General features: G+C 39.8%; 1 protein-coding gene across 8 annotated transcripts in view; it reads right to left on the minus strand.

The window, feature by feature from the left end:
- The window catches only part of FMNL2 (formin like 2), a 333,723-nt gene that overhangs the window by 156,233 nt on the left and 162,877 nt on the right, over window positions 1-14,613 (minus strand). Inside the window, exon 1 of one of the 8 annotated variants that reach the window (XM_044935243.2) lies at window positions 3,156-3,251. The exons of the other annotated variants lie outside the window; for them this stretch is intronic. Within the exon in view, the coding sequence (XP_044791178.2) occupies window positions 3,156-3,236 (81 nt within the window). The 5' untranslated portion in view covers window positions 3,237-3,251. Of the gene's footprint in view, window positions 1-3,155; window positions 3,252-14,613 lie in introns of those variants that run through there. 8 annotated transcript variants of the gene reach the window in all.

Consider the following 14,613-nt stretch of genomic DNA (forward strand, 5'->3'; position numbering starts at 1 on the left):
AGAATTTTAAACTTTCATCTTAAGCCATACAAGAAATTATTAAAAGAAGTGGGTGAGGATGACTCGAGAAAAATATACATACATCTTTTTTAACTAGATAAATAAAACTTTATCATAAAAAGAAATTTCTGGGACTTTCCTAGCAGTTCAGTGGTTTAAGACTCCTGTGCTTCTAATGCAGGGAGTACAGGTTCCAACCCTGGTTGGGGAACTAAGATCCCACATGCCTCCTGGCCAAAAGATGAAATTATATTAAAAAAAAAAAAAGACTTCTCTGAGTGTTCCATGCAAACAAAGTGTCAGATTACATGCATCACCCTAACCACCCTCATAAAGAAACTTCACTTTAGGTGATTTCTTTTCACAATTAATTTCTAAAAATATCTTTCAGACTAAACACTGAACTTTGTTCAGTGAACACAGAACTTAGTTTTGCAATAGAGTATTATTTGGAAAGGCCAGTGGTCCTGGTATAACTGTTAACGGCGCCTTTCACTCTTAAAAGTCTTTCATTTGGAAGACTGACTTTATGGTTGCCCTAACTTAAAGAACAAATACATGCTGAAGAAATTAAGATATGATTGTTTATTTGAAACTAAGCATGAAGGAAAACTATAAAACTGGATTTCAGTTTTTAAAAATCTCGATAGCAGACATTTAAAGACCAGGCTGTGACCATCTGACCCTAGAAACCTCCTTCCAATCCCGCAGTCCTGTGACTCTTAAGTCACCGGGGTAGACGGTGAACCAGCATTTCCAGAGACCAGAGCTACTGGTGACTTAGGCTCTGCACTTTATACATTCCATGCATGTTTTAATAAGTTGTTAGTAATAATTAATAACTTGTAATGAGCCAAGTAACAACTTGGCTTTACTTATTTAAAGAAAATACCCAAAAAAGGCAACTCAATTACTCTAAATTCTTACTTATCCAAAAGTTTTTCATGACTGCTAAGTCACATCAGTTGTATCTGACTCTGCCAACCCCGGGATCGCAGCCCACCAGGCAAGAATACTGGAATGGGCTGCCACGTCCTCCTCCAGGGGATCTTCCTGACCCAGGGTTTGAACCTATGTCTCCTACTGTCTCCTGGACTGGCATAGGTACACTAGTGCCACCTGGGAAGTGCTATTTATCCAAAGGTTTTTCATGTCATTTAAAAATATCTACAATTGGATCTTTTCACTAATTCTACCACTTTTTTCCTTCTAACTCTCAAAGTTGCCCTTAAGCAAATTCTAATTACTTTTTGTCATTCAAAAACACACTGCTTATTCACCAACACTCAATTTTCTTCTCAAGAAACTCACTAAGTAGAGAGTTTTCATGTTGTCTCCTGTCCTCTAAAAATGAAAGACAAAAATATATTTTTCCTCCTCACAAAACCTCTTATGCCTCAGGGTAAAAAAAAAAAATCTTTTGACTTAATAAAATAAGTCTTAATAAAAATAAGCAGAAGCATGTATGAATGTCCATAACATCCAGGCCAAAAATACTACAGATAATTTCTTCATTCCCTTTCCGCAGAATTGTGCTTCAAATATGACAGTATTTCAAGACAGTTAATTCATTGGTTTCATCCTTGCTTCTCTCCACAACTTAGCACCTTCTACATTTAAGGCCTAAGATGAAAGTAAATGACAGGGGTATTTCTTTGAATGTTCTCATCATATGAACGTACAGATATGCACCTTCCTAAGCCCCAGCCTGGAAGTACCAACTCAGGAGCCTTAAGATTCAAACCCAGGAACCCACATCTTTTACAAATCTCTTGGGGAAGCCTCACATACACCATTGATGATTAAAAAAAAAAAAAGTGCCTCCATGTGTGTGCACACGCATGTGCCTCCATGCATAAAAGAAAGGCTTAGATTCAGTAAACGCCCACTCACTCTTTTCTCACAATTTTGAGCACGAATGTATATATATTTTTAAAAAGCATAAAATAAGAAACAACTGTGGGGGAGACAGACTGCACAGGTTTTTTAAGAAGTCTCATATTACTCAGCCATAAAAAGGAATGAAATTGTGCCATTTGCAGAGGTGTAGATGGACCTAGAAACTGTCGTACAGGGAGAAGTAAGTCAGACAGAGAAAAACAAATATCATGTATTAACGCATATATGAGGGGCTTCCTTATAGCTCAGTCGGTAAAGAATCTGCCTGCAATGCAGGAGATCCAGGTTTGATTCCTGAGTTGGGAAGATCCCCTGGAGAAGGAAATGGCAACCCACTCCAGTATTCTTTCCTGGAGAATCCCATGGACAGAGAAGCCTGGCAGGCTACAATCCATCGGGTCAAAAGAGTCGGACACGACTTAGTGACTAAACCACCACCAATGCATATATGTGAATCTAGAAGAATGGGACAGATGAACCTATTTGCAAAGCAGAAAGAGAGACAAAGATGTAGAGAACAAACACATGGACACTAAGTGGGGAAAAGGGGGCTGGGATGAACTAGGAGATTGGGATTGACATATATACAGTACTATGTATAAAACAGACATACATACAATACTAAACACAAAACTCTAATGAGAACCTACTGCACAACACACGGACCTCTACTCAATGTCCTACAGTGACCTAAATGGGAAGGAAATCCAAGAAAGAGGGAATATATATATATACACATGGCTGATTTGACTTTACTGTACAGCAGAAAACAACACAGCATTGTAAAACAACTATACTCCAATAAACATTAAAAAAAAAAAAGAAGCTTCCCTGTACGTGGATGGGAAAGGAAGTACAAGTCAGAAACGGACCAATTGCTCCTCACTGTTTAGACAGAACAAAGAAATCACCTATCAGAAACTCAGTTGCAAGGGAGCACCTTGGCTGTTATTTCAAGGAATTTTGTTTTTCCTTGTACGCTGTAAATACTTTCCCCAAACTTGCGGATTCTTACTTAGTAAAGAATTTGTGTCATCAGTTCATTCCTATCTGCAGTTCCCTTCTTATTAGAATTTGTGGTCTAATAAGCATAACATGCTTGACAACACAGGAAAGTATTTTGCTCCATTAGCTATCTTTCTAGCACAGCCACCTAACAAACCCCGAAATCTAGATAAACTTGGTTACCCATTGGCCCATCCAGGTAGGTGAGCAGCATTGCTACCCGGTACCGACAGGTTACTCAATCTACTCACGAGTGATAACCACCATTCTCGTATGACCCTCAACACTGCCCATCCAGCTGTTTTCATTCCTCTGGCCAATTCACCCTGCATCAACCCTTTCTAGTCTCTTCAAGCCTCCGTCCCCTCTCCATACTCCCTCTACAATCTAGCCTCCACCCCCTTTGCCTCATAAAGGAAATGAATGCCCTTCCACCAGAACTCTGTCCACTTCCTGCTATGAAATGTGCAAACCCACCACACAGCTGTACCCTCCTCTTCCCTCTCCTGACCATAAAATAAAGGAAGCACCTCTTCCTATCTCTGGAGACCATGCCCTCCTGTCGTCTTTACTCACAGGGCCACAGTGAAAAATAAAGGCTAGATCTGCACACAATGAGTAGCATATCAAAACTTATTCAATAAATTGTACCTGTTTTCACTAACAAGGTTTCCAAGAGAACGCTGTACTCTTGGAAGTGGGAGCTCCAAAGATAAAATAATCCTGTATTCACACAGGAAGAAAGGATCAGATAAGCATGTACTTCAAACAAAATTCTCACAGCTACCTTCTTCCCCCAAACCTGCGAAATAACCCAAATATTTACCACAAGAAAACCCTACCTCAGAGCTTAGTATGAGAAAGGTAAAAAGTGAAGGCACTGATATTTTGTTGCCTTTGCTGATTTTAGAATCACTCGGGACTACTTTTAAATGCTGGGGTACAAGAGTGAAAACTAATCCTGTACTTTCCTCTCTGTACTTGCTATGCTATACTTGGTTGCCAGTTTCTCTTCCAGAAAACTGTAATTTATGAAATTTAAATGACCTAGAGCATTTGGATCACATTCAAAGTATATAATGTACCTTGCAGTCAGTATCTAAATCACAGGGTGCACTGAACACCAACAGAGAACAGTCCAGCACATGCATCCGTAAGACCCACACATAATCTTCCTTTTAGGTGGAATCTTGACAATTTCTCAAAAAAGAAATAGAAAAGGCAAAAGAAAACAAAGCTAAATAAATGTATACAGAATGACATACAATATTCAACTTGTTAAAACCAGAAACACAAATCAGGCTCTTTGCTCACTGCTACGAAAATATTCCCAAAGCCCTCTCACTCAAAACTCTGGACAGCCTGAGGATTTCACCTGCACATCAGAGTAAGCTGGCTGGTTTGGGTTGGGCCTCTGTACTGGCTACTCATTCAAGGTAATTCCTCTGCACTGGCTGCTCATTCAAGATAATTTTAAAAAATGAACAGAGCCTTGGTTACTGTTTCCATCAACCCACCTGGAACTCTCAATATCAGCTCATAGATACTTAAGCTTTTAAGTTACAAACCATGTCTTTAGAAAAATCAGAGGCACATTTTCCAAGCTACTAGGAAAGCTAGGAAGGCCATCCTTCAAGTTTCATTGGATACAGGGAAAACTACCTTCTTCTCTGCACCCCACCCAGTCATTGTATGAAAGCAATTACATTCTTATACCCACCATATAGTAAGGACAAAAATCTCAGAATATAAAAATAATTCCTGGATTAAATAAATTTAGCTTTAAGAAAGCACATTACACCATAAACTTCTATTTAGGAACTATCTAGAATGGTTTGCAGGGACACCGCAGACCTCAGAAGGTGTTTTTAAATGCCAGTAGATCTCTTAAAACTGTGAGATGTGAAAGATTTCATGTAAGAATCCAAATTTCTGCCTTCTCATAAATAGTAGAAAGTCCTGCAACTCTGGTCTGCCTTGCCAGTGCAGGCTAACACCAAGTGGTGCTGACCCCATGGTCAGGGACTCTCTGGCTTGCCAAGGATCCAGCATTCCCTTCTGTCTCAAATCCAGGCAGTTTTACCAGTTTAAAGGCCTACCTTATCCTTGTAGGCACCAGGGTTTTGATTCCTTTTTAAGGTACTGTTGGGGGCCTGGGGTATCAAAGAGGGTAGGGAATCTATCTGAAGCACTCAGCTGCTATTGATTCTTTTTAAAATTTTTATTGGAATACAGTTGCTTTACAATGTTCTGTTAGTTTCTACTGTACAGCAAAGTGAATCAGCTATACGTATACACACATCCCATCTTTTTTGGATTTCCTTCCCATTTGGGTCACCAGAGAGCACTGAGGAGAGTTCCCCACGCTATGCAGTAGCTTCTCATTAGTCATCTCCTTTATACATGGTATTAATAATGTATATATGTCAATCCCAATCTCCCAATCCATCCTATTATCCTTCTTCCCCCCTCGGTATCCATACATCTGTTCTCTATGTCTGTGTCTCTATCTCTGCTTTGTAAATAAAATCGTCTATACCAATTTTGTCAGTAGTTGTTGATTCTTCAGTAGAACAAACCTCAGATGGTTTCCAAGGAAAGGTTTTGAGGGCATGGATGGGAAGGTTTAATCAACCATGTACTCAGGACCTAAGCAGAAACCATGAGGGGAAACAACAATCAAGTTTATTCCCCAAGTCAATTTTGCCCAGGAAAACAACAGTCTTGTTTTCCTCTTTGATAAAAGTGATGTTGTAGAAAGGGAATCAGGCAGTTTATTTATTTGAGAAGACAATTTAGTTCTCACTCTCTGGCTGTCTTGGTGGGCCAGAAATAATCCAACGATTGTTATCACAGTTTGTCAATTTTCCTCTGGGTGTTGCCTGTAACAACATGTTATCTTCAGAGATTCCCCCACCCAAGCGGTCCTGCTCTGAGGTCAGCACTGTCTGATTTAATGTTCTGCTTTTCTTAACATTGCGCGAGCTCTAACAACATGAGACATTACTTCAGAGGTCACTGTTCTAGCCCCTGACTGTGCAAAAGAGAAAGCAGACAGACTTCCTCCCACAATAAAACTCAGATGAATTCTTCAACCAGTCTGGAGCTGGGTTTGGGATAATACAGTTCAACTTAATTCTCCAGAAACCAGTATCAAGAAAACCAAAGCACCAGATTAGCAAAATAACAAAAACAAGAACTTACAACTCAATATGCTGCTAGCTAATATATGCTCACACCAATGTCTTTTTGTAAATCATACATTTTCTAGGCTTATGCCACAGAAGAGAATCTTATTAGAATCACAATCCTGGGAGGCTGATGGCCAAATATGCCCATCATTCACTGGTAGAAACTCTCGCACCCAAGCTTTCTCAAATAGGATAGAACCCACTCAGGTTTCAAAGACATACACCTTGAAAGAGCCTGGGGCTTCCCTCATGGCTCAGTGGTAAAGAATCCACCTGCCAATGCAGAAAACAGGGGTTTGATCCCTAGCCTGGAAGCAACTAAGGCCATGTGCCACAACTACTGAGCCTGTGCTCTGGAGCCCATGGTCTGCAATAAGAGAAGCCACTGCACTGGGAAGCCCAGGCACTGCAACTAGAGAGTAGACCCCACTCACCCCAACTAGAGAAAAGCCCGCATAGCAATTAAGACACAGCACAGCCAAAAATAAAATTAATGAACTAAAAAAAAAAAAAGAAAGAGCCTGTATTAGGTCTGGAGTGATCTATAACTAAGTCAGGAAATCCTTCCACAAATTAGGTACTTTCTCACTTCTCACCAGTCTTATGATTTCATTGATGTAAATTTTAGATGGCCTTGGTTATTAACTAAGTCAGAGTCATGAAAAATTCTAGAGCTATATTATATAAGGTCCTGGATATCAGGAACCCCAACAGTGCAAACACTCAGATATCCTCCAAAACAGGAAGTCGAAGCCCTGCAGACATGGAGGCCAGGCTTCAAAGCAGTCATCTTCAGGATTCTGGACCACTATTTAGAAAATCCTATCAGTGCAAATTCTGACCATTCACTTCTTCAATTTCCCAGAGCTTCAACAGCTTTTCAGCTTTGAATTCCAGTGAGCTCGAAGGGACATCCTGAATACTGATCCTCTACGATCTACACCATCATCACACACATTCTCCAATGGGTAGACTTTCACTCCCCAGTCAGGCTTAATGGGAAACATAGCTTACCCAGCTCCCAGAGAAGAAGCCTATCTATTAACTCTGTTTTTCTATTTAAAGAATGCTATTGGTTCTTCCCATCCTGCTTAGGTTACATAGAGTCAAAGACCTCTCTTCATGCTTACTGCCTTACAGAAGGTCATATATTCATCATCAGGCCCTTTATGTTTACAAAGATGCCAAATTTCTGCACTAATTAAGTTGATTAAGGAACTATTCCTTCTCTTTATAAAGTAGAGAGCCTGTGCTGTTTTCAATAATGCACATAAATGGTAAGGTCTTAGAACATTCGGGTAAGTTTCCTTGTTCGTGTTCAGTATTTTTTTATTTAATGATCTCTGCAACTTATTCTCTGAACTCTAAAGAAAAAGAAGAGGAAAAACACTCCTATAAGGATAACCATATGTGCTCCCAAAATTACACAAAAGGAAAAACTAAGTCACACAATAGCCATGCCAGCAGCAAAATTTGAAAAGAATGAAAATGCAGATCTGGAAGACGAATGCAATAATGCTGTATGTTGTGTCAACACAGAAATAATACAAGTTAACAAACTGGAAGAAGGGAGAATGAAAGAGGAAAATAAACTAAGCTCGCTGATTGCCATACAGGAAATAGGTAAGATTTAAAGACTATCATTAAAAACTGACAAACCAGATAATATAAGGTTAACTAAGAAACCAGTGACTGGGGGCTTTTTTGTTTTGTTTTTTTTTTTAAATAAAACAAAGGCACCCACTAGAAGCAAACTCAGATCTTCCTAAGTACCAAAAATAATCTTTTAGTACATTAAAGAACAAAGGCAACACATGCCATAGATAAGTGTAACAAATACAACATTCTTTTTTTTATAACACTGCATTAGAGTATTTAAAGTACCAAAGAGGACCTACTGCATGATACCTGGTAAGGCAGAATTCTAAGACAGCCCCCAGGATATCTGCTTGTACACATGAACATACAGAACTGACCGTCCTGTATCACGTCCCCCCTGGAGTGTGAGAACAAATTATGAATGTGATAGAAAAAGTCATTAGGTTACATTATATGGCAAAGGTAGACAGAGGTTAGCCTAGGTGGGTCTGATCTCAACAGACAACCCGAGACTCTACAGTGAGAGAACAAACTAGTCAGAAAAATTCAAAGCAGCAGAGACACTCTCCTGTTGGACTTGAAGAGGCCAGCAGTACGTACAGAGAAGGCCGTGTGCCAAGGTGTGGTGGGCAGCTTCTAGGAGATGACGCCCACAGCCACCAGGAGGTGAACCCTCTGAACAACCAGGGAGCTCAGAAGAGGACCTGAGCCTCAGCTGAGATCACAGCCTGGCCCACCCCCCGATTTCAGCTTACTGAGACTCTGAGCAGAGGACTCGGCTAAGACAGGCCCAACTGCCTGGTCCAGGGAATAATAAATGAGAGGTAGCAAATTTGTGTTGTTACTTAGTCTGTGGTAATTTTTGTGCAGCAAGAAAATAAGGAAGTATACCACTTTCATATAAGAAAGAAGAAAATACTTATGTGTCCAGATTTGTACATTTTATATATATAAAACAAATACATACATATAGAAAGGATAAGCCAAGATGTAATGAAATTATTTACCTTCAGAGAGAGGGTGAGAATGGGGTGAAAAGAATGAGGGAATGGGAAAGAGGTAGAAGGGACAAAGAGGAAATGACACTTTCTGAATACACTTTTAGAACAAGGCAATATTTTTTCATATACATTAACAATAAATAAATAACTAAAATCAACTAGGATGGGGCTTCCCAGGTGGCATTACTGGTAAAGAATACGCCTAACAATGCACCAGATACAAGAGATCAGGGTTTGATCCCTGGGTGGGGAAGATCTCCTGGAGAAGGAGGCAACCCACTCCATTATTCTTGCCTGGAGAATTTCATGGACAGAGGAACCTGGCGGACTAAGGGGCCACAAAGAGTCGGACATGACTGAGCACTTGTCAGCAGTCAGCAGGGTATGGCAGGAATCGAAACAGAACAGTAATGAGTGAATGTAGCTAAATTAAAATGAATAACAAAAGCCTACCAAAGTTGGTAGAGAAGAAAAGAACTAACCCAAATAACTTTGGTCAACACTGTTGATGCTGCTGCTAAGTTGCTTCAGTCGTGTCCAACTCCATGCGACCCCACAGACAGCAGCCCACCAGGCTCCCCCATCCCTGGGATTCTCCAGGCAAGAACACTGGAGTGGGTTGCCATCTCCTTCTCCAATGCATGAAAGCGAAGTCGCTCAGTCGTGTCCGACTCTTAGCGACCCCATGGACTGCAGCCCACCAGGCTCCTCCGTCCATGGGATTTTCCAGGCAAGAGTACTGGAGTGGGGTGCCATTGCCTAGTTTGACTAAATATTCTGATTTCGGGAAAAAAAAATTATCCACAAACAGTGTTAACTTAGCTAGTAAATTTGTTTCTCACAGGGGTATGTGCTAGCATTCTGAAACTACTTTATATGTAGCTTGCTGCTGCTAAGTTGCTTCAGTTGTGTCTGACTCTGTGCGACCCCACCAGGTTCCACTGTCCCTGGGATTCTCCAGGCAAGAACACTGGAGTGGGTTGCCATTTCCTTCTCCAATGCATGAAAGTGAAAAGTGAAAGTGAAGTTACTCAGTCGTGTCTGACTCTTTGCAACCCCATGGACTGCAGCCCAGCAGGCTCCTCCATCCGTGCGATTTTTCCAGGCAAGAGTACAGGAGTGGGGTCCCACTGCCTTCTCCTATATGTAGCTTAGAAGTGCACAAATAAGTAAATATTAATATGTTGTGGCTACAAAAGCCAAGTTTCTCACTTTGGGAGAAAGGAGTTATAATTAAGGGCAAAAGCTAGAATGAGCCCTGCAGTTTATAACTCTTCACTTCATCTGCTGAGGACCTAAAATTAATGATGTCCAGTGCCAATGCCTTTCTCCAAGTAAAGGAACTAGAGCTTTTTGAAGAAATGGCTGAGTCTATGGCTGGAGCAGGAAAAATTCAGGATGAGCCTGGAATATCTTACGCTGTCAGAAAGTTAAAATGACTCCTAAAAAATGATGGGAATACGTCAAAAGGACACAGGACCTAAATTTAAGGGACTCCCAGTGGCCACATCTAGAACAATCTGAGCAACACCACCAAATGACAGTAGATTATAACGCATAGGAAAATACCACAAATCTGTACTGATACAAATAACTGAATAAATAATGAGGGGACAAGGAACAGCTCTTCCTCACTAAAGCAGAATTCCAACTAATAAATGAAGGACGGATGACTGAAATTAAAAAACCACTATTTGGCAAGCAACATAGCAATAATTATTTCAGACAGGGAATCAATGGATGCTAAAATTAATGAGCAAAAGTAACACAGCTTCAGCATAGCTACCCCTGTCAATCTCCAGTTTTAAACACTAAACAAATCATTCTGGTCAATCAGCATTTAGTATATGCTGTCTACAGTTATGTCTGTGTATGCACCCATGTGCGTTGGGGTGGATGTGCCAATGCTGTCAACTACTAGATTTTTAGGGCATGAACATCTTATCCGTCTTCATAGTCCCTTTGTCTGGTCATGTGACCTTCATAGAACAGGAACATGATAAAACTTACAGATGACATGTGCCTGTTACATCAAAGGCATTACCTGGAATTTCAGTGGAACTCAATGATATTTTAATCCTGAACGGCTCTCCTGTTGCCTCTTAATATTTTTAAGAAAAGCTTTTCCTAAAAGAACTCTGAACTCCCCTTTACATTAAAAGACTCTGTACAGTATACAATAATAGAAGTATTAATAGTAGGCAGACAGCACAGCCAAATAAAGTGTTTCCATGAAGAATCCCCAAGTGTTCCAGATAGTCTTCAAATTTTTTCTTTCTGTTAATCGACTTGAGCTAAAACAAAAGAGATGACTTTGTAAAAGTGACTCACATGTTCCACACATACTACCTACAACTCAATAGGCGTACAGTAAATACCTGTCATGTAAATAAAACCTGCATGGCCCTGATCATGTGTTTTCAGAACCAAGAGTCCCAAAGCGGACCACGTCACTGGTCTAACAGGCTTATAACATAGGACTTTCTTCGACAAGAGCCAAGGGACATGACAAAGTGCACTTCATAAAACCTTTCATTCTGAATCAAATTTAAAATCATCATGAATTCATTGTGCAATTGTTTGGTGGGTAAAAACTCATTCACCACAATGAGATTAACATTTTTAAAACTGTTAATTAAATCCAAATGACAATTCTGAAATCAATTTCATACCCTTGCTCTCTGAAAGGAAAGAAACTAGCAGCAAATTAAGAAGTTTTTATTGAATAGCATGTGTTTCTGAAGCCAAATTGAAACACTACTGAAACTGAAAACACTGGAATACTATCATCTCAGTGGTAGTTTCTCTATCAATTTGGCTCCCATCTCACATAGTGCCGTTTATAATCCTTACTTTACAACAGATTTGTTCTATACTTGGTTGCTTTTTATCAGTTCTGTCCTTCGTGTCTAAAACGATGCTTGTTATTTGGGGTCAGAACTTGAGTGTGAACTAGGAAGTACAGCAACACTGCAGTCAATGGCCCTTTAAAATTTTGATCCAACCAAACACTCTACAAAAGGAAAAGCTCACAGCTTCCTGAAGATGGCCCCCTTCCTCCGGCCTCACACTGACTGGCCCTTGTTTAGGTATCAGGCCATTTTCCAGAGGCCTCAGTCTGACTTACCAGTGCTGCATCCTTCCTGGGGAAGACGGTTAAAAGGGTTCACCAGGATCTGCAGCTGGCTTTATTTGTAAATCAACAATGCGCATTTTCTTTTGTTTTTAACCAGGCCTGTGTCCTCACGAAGCCAGTAGCCTATATGAGCCAAATGACTTGGTAATACTTGAAATGGGTATTCATGCTTTTCTAAGAAAAATTGCAAGATTTTAATTGCCAGCTATTCTACATGCCCAAATGAAGACTGACTGAGACATTCATTTTATCAGCACTTTAGTCTCTTTTTACCTAGTACACATTCTTCTAGAAAGGACAGCTGAGTTTTAAAAGATTCTTCTATTTTTCCTTATAAAGAACATTTTCAGAACTCTCAGGCATTATTTAAAAGGGAAAAAAGACATGAAATTGGAAGCTTATCAAATGCTCAATTTAAAATAAGGACAAGTTCAGTGAGAAAATAGTTCCACCTCTCAACTTCCTCTTCCTTAAGAATACTTTCCATAATTGCACAACAATCTCAGCCTTCTTTAAGTTTCTGTAGCTCTTACAGACTGCATCATACCATATGTAACTTACTCTTACAATACCTATTTAAATCATTATTATCTGCTTCTAATCATTGCTTTAAAATGAATCTCTTGCTAATCTAACATTATACATTCTTTAAAGCTAGGAAACAAACATCTACTCTCCTACTCAACGTTATGGCTGGTATCCTATTGGGCAGTAATAGGGACAGAATTCCTGTTGACTCTGTTTTAATGAATATTGTTAGAGAGGCAATGAAATAATCTTGCAAAACAATGTGACAAGGGGAACAAAAAACAGAACAATCACTAATATCTCAGTTATTTTCTTTTTTCCACCAACCCATGAATATTGCTTCTTCTTTAAAACAATTCTCAATTCAGTTCAGTTGCTCAGTTTAGTTCAGTCACTCAGTCGTGTCCGACTCTTTGCGACCCCATGAACCGCAGCACAGGAGGACAGGCCTCCCTGTCCATCACCAACTCCCGGAGTTCACTCAGACTCATGTCCATTGAGTCAGTGATGCCATCCAGCCATCTCGTCCTCTGTCATCCCATTCTCCTCCTGCCCTCAATCCCTTCCAGCATCAGAGTCTTTTCCAATGAGTCAACTCTTCGCATGAGGTGGCCAAAGTACTTGAGTTTCAGCTTTAGCATCATTCCTTCCAAAGAAATCCCAGGGCTGATCTCCTTCAGAATGGACTGGTTGGATCTCCTTGCAGTCCAAGGGACTCTCAAGAGTCTTCTCCAACACCACAGTTCAAAAGCATCAATTCTTTGGCGCTCAGCTTTCTTCACAATCCAACTCTCACATGACCACAGGAAAAACCATAGCCTTGACTAGACAGACCTTTGTTGGCAAAGTAATGTTTCTGCTTTTGAATGTGCTATCTAGGTTGGTCATAACTTTCCTTTCAAGGAGTAAGTGTCTTTTAATTTCATGGCTGCAATCACCATCTGCAGTGATTTTGGAGCCCCAAAAAATAAAGTCTGACACTGTTTCCCCATCTATTTCCCATGAAGTGATGGGACCAGATGCCATGATCTTCGTTTTCTGAGTGTTGAGCTTTAAGACAACTTTTTCACTCTCCTCTTTCACTTTCATCAAGAGGCTTTTTAGTTCCTCTTCACTTTCTGCCATAAGGGTGGCGTCATCTGCATATCTGAGGTTATTGATATTTCTTCCGGCAATCTTGATTCCAGCTTGTGCTTCTTCCAGCCCAGTGTTTCTCATGATGTACTCTGCATATAAGTTAAATAAACAGGGTGACCATATACAGCCCTGACGTACTCCTTTTCCTATTTGGAACCAGTCTGTTGTTCCATGTCCAGTTCTAACTGTTGCTTCCTGACCTGCATATAGGTTTCTCAAGAGGCAGATCAGGTGGTCTGGTATTCCCAACTCTTTCAGAATTTTCCACGGTTTATTGTGATCCACAGAGTCAAAGGCTTTGGCATAGTCAATAAAGCAGAAATAGATGTTTTTCTGGAACTCTCTTGCTTGTTCCATGATCCAGCAGATGTTGGCAATTTGATCTCTGGTTTTTCTGCCTTTTCTAAAACCAGCTTGAACATCAGGAATTTCAGGGTTCACGTATTGATTAGGAAGTTCAATAATGGAACAAGATCTGCTTAGGCGCTGAGAAAAATTTAGTGTCAGTAGGAACAAGGGATGAATAAACCCCCAAAAATGCTATGATTTCAGATCTTTTAAAGTACTAGTTTCTTATCTGATTCATAGTTAATTAATTCAACACAAATATGAAAAAGAGTGAAAGATAAGGGAAAGAGGATTTTCCTAATTCCACTCTATAATTGAGCATCCCACTTAAAAAAAGGATTACATTAAAATGGATGGAAAAAATTGGTAATTTCAAAGCACTTAAACTAAGATCATTCTCCAGCTGATAAAAGTCAAGACTATAATAACAAAAGAGCACATCTATTAACGAGATGACAAAGCCAAAAATATTGAACTAATTTCCTTGCTAAAAAGCATTACTGAAATATTTCTGATACTCTTTTTTATAGCAAGCAATCTTAGAAAAATCTTCCCTGACATGAAGTTCCTGTTTTTATAGACTGACCATGAGCTTCAATTTAATCTATCCCAGTTGCTTTTGGTAGTAGAAATTATTCTAGCAAGAAATTACATAAAGTAAAGAAAGTGTTCTGAAGGCAGAATGAAGAGATGTGTTATACAATGATCATCTATCTAGACAGCGTATTAAAAAGCAGAGACATTACTTTGCCAACAAAGGTCTGTCTAC

Source organism: Bubalus bubalis, chromosome 2, assembly GCF_019923935.1.
Source record: "Bubalus bubalis isolate 160015118507 breed Murrah chromosome 2, NDDB_SH_1, whole genome shotgun sequence".
Taxonomy (NCBI): domain Eukaryota; kingdom Metazoa; phylum Chordata; class Mammalia; order Artiodactyla; family Bovidae; genus Bubalus; species Bubalus bubalis.